The sequence below is a fragment of the Chenopodium quinoa genome, unplaced genomic scaffold (assembly GCF_001683475.1).
Source record: "Chenopodium quinoa cultivar QQ74 unplaced genomic scaffold, ASM168347v1, whole genome shotgun sequence".
NCBI lineage: Eukaryota > Viridiplantae > Streptophyta > Magnoliopsida > Caryophyllales > Amaranthaceae > Chenopodium > Chenopodium quinoa.
This window is the reverse complement of record NW_018743196.1, coordinates 159,993-170,687: the sequence shown is the minus strand read 5'-3', so window position 1 is coordinate 170,687 and position 10,695 is coordinate 159,993. Positions and strand designations below refer to the sequence as shown.

The 10,695-nt window shown below is 36.7% G+C and overlaps 1 protein-coding gene across 4 annotated transcripts; it reads left to right on the top strand.

The window, feature by feature from the left end:
- The first annotated feature begins 884 nt into the window (after positions 1-884).
- On the top strand, positions 885-7,340 carry LOC110732953. Of its 4 annotated transcripts, none has more exons than XM_021912943.1 (5): positions 885-1,408; positions 4,636-4,911; positions 5,251-5,301; positions 5,416-6,103; positions 6,181-7,340. In XM_021912943.1, exons 1-5 carry the CDS (start codon positions 1,162-1,164, stop codon positions 6,365-6,367), a joined length of 1,449 nt encoding a protein of 482 aa, XP_021768635.1. In that variant the 5' UTR covers positions 885-1,161; the 3' UTR covers positions 6,368-7,340. The 4 variants fall into 4 exon arrangements, with proteins under 4 accessions (XP_021768635.1, XP_021768633.1, XP_021768634.1 ...); XM_021912941.1 differs by having other exon boundaries at positions 4,636-5,145; XM_021912942.1 differs by having other exon boundaries at positions 5,251-6,103.
- Positions 7,341-10,695: the final 3,355 nt, after the last annotated feature.

The following is a 10,695-nucleotide window of genomic DNA, read 5'->3' as shown; positions in this document are numbered from 1 at the left end:
TTTTGGAGGTTTTATCGCACCATTATTTTAGAGAATTCAGATACAACAAAAAATTTAAAAATTATTTTGTAAATAATTATGATATTAATTATGAAAAATATTTATTTTCATATGTTACTAAACCTTACCAATTATTACTAAATTATTTTATTGTTTGAAATAAATCATAATAATTTTTGTCACCCATAAAAAAGTGTTTTTGTCAAATTAAAAATATATATATATATATAAAGCGTCTAACTTATTCATAGTACTTTAGAGAACCAAATTAATTTGAAAAATTCACCAAGGTAGTAATATATTGTAATTTTGTGCACATAATTAGGTAAGAAACCTTAATTAAAATAAATTGTATGTGCTCACTAATTAATTCAAAAATTAGATTGAATTTGTATGTATTGTTGATTGTCGTGTTGCATTCTTGAATGGTTGGTTGGTGTCATCACATGTTAATTGGTAAATTACGTAAAGTGTAAGAGGATACGCAACAAAACTCTTAGGCCCTGTTCACTTCACCTTACAAAAATAATATTCAGTAAAAATAATTTTAGTTCAGTAAAAATAAGTTTAGTTCAGCAAAAATAATTTCAGTTCAGTAAAAAATCAGTACACGTGAAAAAAAAAATATAATATAAAATCAGTAAAAAAATAATTTAAATTCAACAAAAATAATTTAACTTTAGTAAAAAATAATTTTAATTTAGTAAAAATAAGGCAAATGAACATAACCTTAGAATACCTTGAATATATGAGGGGTTATACAACTTTATATTTGACCATAACTCTTAGAATAAAGCGTGTGGGGGCAATAGTAGTGGGCCCATGGGCCGGAAGGGTAGAGGGTGAAGAGTATGACTGAGTATAGACTATAGAGTATAGAGGCATAGCGCGAAGGAAGGGGGGAAGACATAATAGAAATCCAAAGAGCACGTCAGGATGTCAAAATCGAAAGAGGACCGGAGTCGTCTGAGAGAATCCATTCCAATCCATTCATCCATCCACCAATAAAAATAGAAATTGAAAGAGTGAGTAGACTAGTCTCTCTCGTAGCAGTTTGTACTTTTAAACAGAAGAAGCAACCCTAGAGAGTAGAGATTAGAGAAGCGAAAGCTCATCGCAGCCATTCGATTCGATGGGAGGAGAGGAGGGGGCGGATCAGTGATGAATAACAGGGCCGATTCCGACTACAGAAAGGCGAAGACGTCGGTTTGGTGGGATATCGAAAATTGTCAAGTTCCTAAAGGATGCGATCCACATTCAATTGCACAAAACATTACTTCTGCACTTATCAAATTGGATTACGGCGGTTCCGTCTCCATTTCTGCTTACGGCGACACCAACCGTATTCCTTCTTCCATTCAACACGCCCTCTCCTCCACCGGCATCTCCCTCAATCACGTTCCTGCTGGTATTTCGAGATTCTTTTCTTTCTTCTTAATTTTCTATTTTACTTTCTCTCTCTCTCTCTCTCTCTCTCTTTCTCTCTCTTTTTTCTTTTTAATTATATTATTGCTGAATTCTTTGCATGCCCCCTAAACGGCTAAACCCTTGTTTTGTTTTCCGACTTGTTTATCATTCCTGATTCCCTAAACCCTTTTGTTTTGTTTTCAGACTTAATTTTTGTTTATTTTCCATCCCTAATTTCATAAATCCTTATTTTATTTTTTAATTTTTATTAACTATTTATTACCCCTAATTTCTTACATCCTTTACGCGAAGTAGATCGGCTGATGCTTGAGCATAATTTGTCCCTTAATAACATACTTGTTGAATTAGATCTTCACTTATGGCTCATACAAGTTGTTGATGTAGGAGACTAGGAGATAGAACAAAATCATTCTTTTAAAGAACATGTAATTATGGTCAAAATTAACATCTTGCTCTCATACTATTTTTTGAATAATGATATAAATATTTAGAAAAATATAAGCGTAAAATAATTTTCTTCGGATTATGATTCTTGATGCTTTATACTATATGTAGTACTAATTGTGCTAAATTGGAGTTTCTAAAAAACCTAAATTGGGTAAAACGATAGGTAGCCTCTAACTTTTGCTACAATGATATGATAACCCTTCTTTTTTAAAAATAAAATTCAAAAAGTGACCCTTATTAAGTTTTTAATTTCACAAATGACATCAACGAGACTTCAATGGGTTAGTTTTCTTTAATATGTTAACTATGGTTAACCTAATCCTTCACCACACCAGCCTTATCCTATACCACTCCGACTTCCTTAAATCTCCCACCTAGCACCTTCATCTCCTTGCCAACAACATCCCCGACCTCTTTTCCTTGGCATCAACACCATAATTCCTTAAAATCGAAGGTTCGATCAGGGTTGTGGAGGAAGTTGTTGGAGGGAGAAGGTTAAAGCAGTTGTGTAGGTGATGGTGGCCGTAGGGGCGGCGTCAGGTAGGTGGTTTTGTTGGGGTGGTTGGGACGGGGTGGTTTGTCAATAGGAGCATGTTAGGTTCTTGGCTATGGTTAGGGCTGTCAAATGGATCAGGTTGGGTTTGTGTTCGCCTCAGCTGATTTCGGGTCAGCAATTGCTGATCCATTTAACTTTTTGGGTTGAAAATATCAACATGAACCTGATTTTCGGGTTTGGGTCAACCCGAAATTAGCCTTATTTGACCTGATTTTTTTGTATGGGTTTAATTCAGGTTGCTTTGATCTTGAAAGTGACTTGAATAACTTGATTTTTTTCTTCAAATGATCTTATATTTTGAAACGCATAAGCTCTTCTTCTTAGGTTCAACGCTTTAATTCAAACCAAAATAAACAGCTTAACAAATCCTAATTAACGATTACAAACCAGAAGAAAGTGTAGTGAACGAATTACAAACCAAGTTTCAAAAACACAACTTCACATATTCTAATTCTCAACAATATAAGAACTTTCATATGGATCAAGATCGGGTGATAGATGTATGTGGCTTGTCATCCTTGTTCACCACCTCGTCCTCAAGCTTCCATAGATCCACACAACATTTCCAATTAAGGATCCATTACTTGCTGTCAAACATAAAAAGCAAAACAAAAACTAATTAGAACATGCATATAATCTAAATCAGACTATAAGACTTCATAAATTAGCTAAACCAGTAATTATGTGGAGATTATGAACCGTTCTAAGGAAATTAAACAACAACAACAATAGAAATTATATCAACCGAAATTAAATACTGAATTATATGGACAAGTCTTTATAAATTAGTTAAAAAGTTTAAATTATATCAACAAAACAACAAAAATAGAAATTAATAACATAAACTTAAAGTGTATTAAACTATTAACATGAACAACTAAAATCTAATAAGCAAAACAAAACAAAAACATATAAGAAAAATTTGAATTTAGCAAGCTACCTTAAACAGATGAAGTTTGAACACTTGCAAATAGGATAGCCTTGATGTCCGATTGTTCAAGGGGAAGAAGGCGTGGCAAGGGAAAGGATTTTAGGTTTTGATTGTTTTACTTGTTGTTGAAGGGAGATAAAATGAATGAGACTGATGAGTGAAAAAGAGAGCTTATATCATGCGGCGGTAGGGAGTGAGTGTAGTGTTTGAGAGGATTTTAGGGTTTTAGTTTATATAAAGACCTATATTTGGGCTTGGGCTGATTTCATTAGGTTTCTTTAGTGTGTGTGTGTATTTTTTTTTTCATTTAACTTATACGAGTTTGGGTTATCGATTTTAACCCAAAAATATTTTCGGGTTATGTGGGTCATTTTCGGGTTGGAATTTTCAACCTTAATCTAACCCATTTAATTATCAGGTCGGGTTCATGTCGAATCATTTAAGTTTTTGGGTTTAAAATCTCAACCCAAACCCGTTGTATTCAGGTCAGGTAAGCCTTTTTCAGCCCTAGCTATGGTTGTGGGTTGCAGTCGCCACCGCTGTGGGTGGATTTAATGGTAGCTAGGTTGGGAAAGAGGATAGAGATGGGTGGTGGATGATTTTTTTATTTTTATTTTTATTTATTTTTTTTATTATTTTTTTTATATAAAAAAAACCCTAACCATTGTAAATTTAAGATAAAACACTCATACATAAGTGGGAATGAAAACTGAATTAGGGTCATTTTGTGAATATAGAAAAAATAGGATTGCCATTTTAGTGTAGTAAAAGTTAGGGATTACCATTGAGAATTTACCAATTGATCCAAATATTAATGAATTATCAGAATGAATGTAGTGATGTAGTGAGATAATAAACACTAGTTAATTGCTCTACTAATTTGATATGGGGCAAATAAATTTGTTACTTTATCAAGAGGATTAATGGGGAAAATCATTTTTAAGAAAAACACAAAGTACTGTACTGCATGACAAGTAGATTACTCTCCCATAAGTTCATAACTACTGAGACAACATGCCTCTCTTGCACATTAATTGCAGAAAATGTATATATCTAATTTTAGGGGCTGATTCAGACAGTGTTAAGGCTTCAGAGCTGAGCCATGAGGGCTGGGTCTCCACCTGCCCCCCGGGACTCATACTCACAAATATAGCATTTAAACGCTGCAGCAATTATACAAATTCTTTTTTTCTGCCTTTTCACCTTCTTGCTCTGAATATTCTTTTCTGATTTTTGCCTTCTGTTTCTGAGTTCTGTTTACAACTTTCACCAGGTGTTAAAGATGCCAGTGACAAGAAGATTCTAGTTGATATGCTCTTCTGGGCTGTTGACAACCCTGCCCCTGCTAATTATCTCTTAATTTCTGGCGATCGTGATTTTGCAAATGCCCTCCACCAGCTGCGTATGAGAAGATACAATATTCTTCTTGCCCAACCCTTTAAAGCCTCTGCCGCCCTTGTTGCTGCAGCTAAAAGTGTGTGGTTGTGGACTAGTCTGGTAGATGGTGGCCCTCCTCGTACCGGAAATGACTCCCCTCCACCCAACAATGGTAATCATGATTCTTCTAATAACAATAATTACTTCAACCCCCAAATGCCCGATAACCACCTTATTCCCGAACCTGTTCATTTACATGCCAAACATCCCATTGCTACTCCGAAATTTGACAACTCTGGGAGAATTGGGGCAGGAGATACTAAATCGAAACCTACGTATGTCCGCAAGACCTCAAACCAGTCAAGTCTGCAAAAGGCCCCTAGCATGCCTTCCGGGGTTCTAGAAAGTAAGAAACTAGACTACCCTTGCCAGTTGGAGCATACTGAAGCACCAACAGTTAGAAAAGCCCCACATGAATTCTTTGGTGCTAACAAGCATATTGCCTCTGCAGGTCAGTTTGCTTCCGGCGGCTTCCCCAGCAATCTTGAATCTTCTGCTCGAAGTAAGTCTGATTTCATCTCAAATCAACGAGTTCAATATCCCTATCCATCTAGGCCAAGCAGTGCTCCTATACATTCTAATTCCGCAGCTGGAAATGTGTATCCGCCTGCTGCAGGCAACTTCTATACACATCCTTCACCGTCCAGATCTGAAGGTCCGCCTATCTCATCAGCTCCTTTCACTAGTGCCCCTGATATTGGTAAACTAAGCATATCTGAACACCCAAATTATGTCCGAAATCCTTCTAGTTTTCCACAGCAAGTTAGGGGAGAGATTAAGCATAAAGCGCACAGGTATTCGAATTCTGAGAATCGTAATCCACCCAACAAAGGCCCTAATATGAACACAAACCACTCCTCTCACCGAAATGGACAATTATCTGTGCCTCCGTCTACTTCATCAGCCTTGCCAACTGCCAATGTTGTTTCAGGCACAGCATCACCTCCCTCTGAATATGAGCAGGGTCTTGCTGGGGTTATCTTGCTTGCTTTAGACAGCCTTAGAAAAGAAAATATTGCACCCACAGAGGAAAATATAACTGATTGTATCCGTTTTGGAGATAATTCAAAGCACCATAATACTGACGTGAGGAAGGCCTTGGACTGTGCCATTAAACAGAACATGGTAGATAAACTACAGCTGGGTCAAGTTCAGCTATATGTGATAAAGAGTCAAGGGGTATGGAATTGTATAAATCCAATGAGTGGCTACCTTAACGACTACTCTAAGGAAACATGGGATAAAGTTCGTGAGTTTCTTATTTCTACTAAAGGACGATCCGCTATAATTGCTTCTGTGTGCAGGTAATAGTTACTCTCTCCCGTAAGTTATAAGCAAAGGCTTTTTAAATATCAATGTTAGCTAATACTTATTCTGTCAGGTATGAAGCTGCATTAGTCTTGAAAAATTCATGCCTGCGAGATTTATCTCTGGGGCATGTGCTCCAGATACTGAACATGTTAATTACTAAAAAACAGTGGATCAAACACTCTACACCAGGATGGCAGCCAATTACAATTTCATTAACCCAGGGTGATGGTGTGACAACTAATGAAGCTGGTCCTTGATTGAAAGATCTATTAATAGGCGATGGAAGGTAGTATCCAAGTGGTAATTTATTTACCACCATATTTTCATTTCTTTCGTTGGTGGACTAGGAAAAGGCCCACTTATAGGTGCTTTGTAGTTTATTTAAGGGATATGGGTTTTAGTTTGCAAGGTTGGTTGGATGATACAAGTATATTTTGCGTTTATCTGTGGAAGCTTTTATCTTCCTTACACAAGAGGAAAGAGTACTTGGCAGTTTTCTCAGAGAATTAAGTTTCAAAGGTGCGAGAGTGTACCATTACGTATATTTTACTCCTCCAAAGTAGGAGTATAGGTTCTGGACTTCAATATAAGTTATTGAGGCATTTAACATTTGCGTCAGGCGCATCAGCTTATAGGATATGGACTATGGAGCCAGCTCTGGATATCAGTGGAAAAAGATCAAGCAAGTATGATGGAGACCTGAAGTAAAAACAAAATTGCTCTTTTAGATTTTTTAGTATAAAAAAGGTTTGCTGTTTTTGTTGATAACAATATGCTTCTTGCCTTCTTATGACTGGTTCCCTCTATGGACTCATCATAAAGCTCTGAGGCCATTTCTGTTGAAGCTTGGGGCAAGGTAGAAGTTTAAGTAAATGAAGAAGGAAGCTATATTTGAACAATTTTGTGGATAGCCCAAGATGATGGACATGATTAAAGCTTGCTGGCACATTGAGCACTCTGATGGTTTTTGTGCAAACTTGTTGCATATACTGTATTAAATCTTAGGTAAGGTTAATGTATTGGCGTTTCAGCTGAAAGTTTTTTCCGCAAGACTCTGTGAAATCCATTGTATCTGTATTGATGCTTATGATTCCCTTTTTCTCTGCCTTTTTTTTATTTTTTTTTTAATGTTAATGCGTTACTAAATGTAATTTATCGTATGATTTTAACATTGATCTTGTTACTGGTTTGTTGGATGCTCAATGTCAGTGCCTTGTTTGGTTAGATTGATACTTGATAGACTAAGGGCATGTTCATTTCAACTTAATGTTTACTTTCGTTTAACTCCAATCATTTTAGCTCCTTATTTCCTTTTCTCATAAAATATTCATCTCAGCTCTAATCAGTTTAGTTCAGCTCTAATCAGTTCAGTTCAGCTCAGTTCAGTAAATATGAACAGACCTTAAGGCTAGTTTTTGTTGGCTGTTTTAAGTTGGTCACGAAATTGACTACTTTTCCTCTTTTTAAAGATCTCTGCTGTTTCTAGAAAACCAAATCTTATCCTCCCAAGGCTTCCTTCCTTCCCTACCATCATCCTCGGTGACTCAAATTCTTTAGCTTTTCCTTTAGTCTTTTTTCTTTTAGGTTTTTCATGGTAAAGACCTTGAATTCAAGGGAGCTAACAGAGAGGTTTGTTGTCTTCACCTCAATCGGTGGCTCTCAAGTTAGGTGTATTGTTAAGGGTTTCAAAATTCAACTATCCATCAAATTAAGGAGCTAAAGGCTATTCTTAACGTTGTCGTCGAAAGGAATTTCGTTAACTGTTTTCCCGACGATTACGGTGAAGTTAGGAATAGGGTTTCCCCCCTAGTTTAAGGTCCGATTAAGGTGAGGCGGGCTTCTTATGGTGGCCTCGATGATTGTTTGTGGTGTTTGTTTATGTCGGTGAGGTAGTTTTGAGTATTCTCTGCTTCTACTGGACTCACGAGCTGCTTTGTGATACTCAGCTAGTTTCTTTGCTCTAGTTTTATGTTTAATTTGTAGCTCTTGTTTATGTCTTGGTTAATCATGTTTTTATTGCTTTATATTACTTTGTCTGATTATGAGTTGGATTTTTTATAGGTTAGTTTTAAGTTTGGGGGTTATTGAAGGAGGGAGCCCCCATTCCTCATGGTGAGAAACAATTTCGTTTCTCACGATGGCATTTTTGAATTTTTTTTTCATGTTTATAGTTCATGAGCTGCTGAGTCAAATTTCGTGGGGACATCCTGTGTGGCAATATGTTTGAGTAATGTCGTTACCAAGTACACGATTTCACACATCTCATCTTTATGAGCCGTTAAGTTCTCTCTCTCCTCTCTGTCAATGACGATTTACCCTGTACGAAACTCGTGGAGATTACAGACGAAAAACACGGGTAGTGATACATATCAATCCAAGACATATAATCAATCCCTGACTTTATAGTATCATTTTCCATGGATACCTCTAATTAGGGGTGTTCATAACCGGGTACCCGGAAGTGCGGGTAGTAATTTAGGCTGCCCATTACCCGACCCGGTAAGCGGGTGTACCTGCTTTTACCGGGTACCCAAAATTTTAATATACTATATTTTTTTAAAAAAAAACTGCTGATTTTATCACAGAAAAACCTTTTTTCATTAAAAACAAAAACTAATGTGTTTATTTATTAAAAGAACCTACTTTTTTCATTAAAAAAAAAAAAAAAACTGAGTGTTTTTATTTTACAAGTAACCTGCTATTTTCACAAAAAAAAAAAAAAATTTAAAAAAAAAAGGAAAGAAAAACCTGCTAGTTTGCTACTACCAACAAACAAAACCAACCCATCTACAATAGGTGAGCATAAGAAATTAAGAATTATGAAGGAAGTTATTATTTTTTCTCATTAACTGAATACAATTGGTATGGGCTTTGGCTAAGTTAGGCTATACAAGATTACAATCAATCAATCACTAAGATTAAGGAGGAGATTAAGGCTAATTATATAGACTAATTTACTGACTAAATATTCCTAGAATCAAGGCAGAGAATATTTACAAAATAATAGAAGATATTTACTTTGAGAATATCATTCCTTAACAGTGGGTAGTAAACTAGTAGTTTCAAACATACATGGATGATTTTTCCCCCTCCAACAAACAAACCAGAATACACAAAACCTACTTCCACAAAAAAAAAAGACGCGGCTGACGTTGAGGGACTGACAGAGCGAGGTCGGAGGTCGCCTAAGAGGAATGAAGGACGGTGCTCGTTGCCTAAGAGGGGAGTGTTTGAATGTTTGAGAGGGGAGAAAAGAGAGAAGAGGGGTGAGAATTGTGAGATGCGGCTACTTACAAGCCCAATAAGTGAGTGTGAGTGAGCAACACTAACCTAAAGGAGTAAAGGGAATTCCAGCCAAGAAAAACAAGAAAAAAAAAAAAAAAGAAATCGGGTATTTACCGGGTACCCGCTACACTCAGATGGCGGCCCATTACCCGACCCGTAAAAATGGAAAAAAGCAAAAATACCCATCGGGTACTTTGCGGGTCAGCGGGTCAACGGGTCGGGTATTTTTGAACACCCTACCTCTAATTCATATTATTACACTTGCCTTTAACCAAACAAATACAATTCATTCAGTCACAATATTTAAAAATTTGATGAATAATTAGCAAAAATTCAAATAGGTGGTGAGTTACACTGGGGCAATAACAATGTCCGATAATAGCTGGATTAATGAATTGATGAATAATTAGCAAAAATTCAAATAGGTGGTGAGTTACACTGGGGCAATAACAATGTCCGATAATAGCTGGATTAATGAATTAGGGAAACATTCTTGTATTAATTCCATAATTTTACTGATATCCTACCTATATTATGCTCATTCCTTAAATCCACAATTTAACTCGAATGGCTAATTCCATAAATTACCAAATCAATACTAATTAAGGCCATTGTTACCTACCCCATCAACATTCAAATAATCAAGCAGGCTGTTTAAGAGGGAAAAAAGGAGGAATGTGGGAAAATAATGTTCGATTAGAGAAATTGCTTGAGAAGTTACCTGGAACCACGAATTTGAATTCGTCCGGCATATGTCGAGTTCAATCGGTGATCCAGAATGCGAGTTGGACCAATTCAAGTTGTGTTCCGCCCAGAATTCGACCGCAAACCCCTAAGAATCCATGCTTTCTTCAGCAAATTCGTGCCTTCTTCAGCCTAGGTAAAACCGATTGCCTTCTTCACCAGTCAAAAATTTAAAAATTAATTTAATGGACATAAACGTTGAAAGTTAACGGTGTCAAGCATTGGTTCTCCCTCTGATAATACAGCTGGCAAACAAGTAAACCACGTAATATTAACAAGGACACATCAACATTGACAACAAATGGCTTTTGGGCGTTGAAATGTCGGTTCTACCCCATGAGAAACGAAACTTGTTTCTCACAATGAGGAACAGGAAATTAGCCTTATTGAAGTGTTCTTGTATAGAGAGTCGAGATTAGGGATGTCAATGGGGCGGGGCGGGGCGGGGCGGATGTTGGCCTTCCCATCCCCATCCCCACGGCGGGTCTAATATTCATCCCCATCCCCACCCCCTACTTGGATATCCATCCCCACCAAAGACCCGCCTAATCCCCAC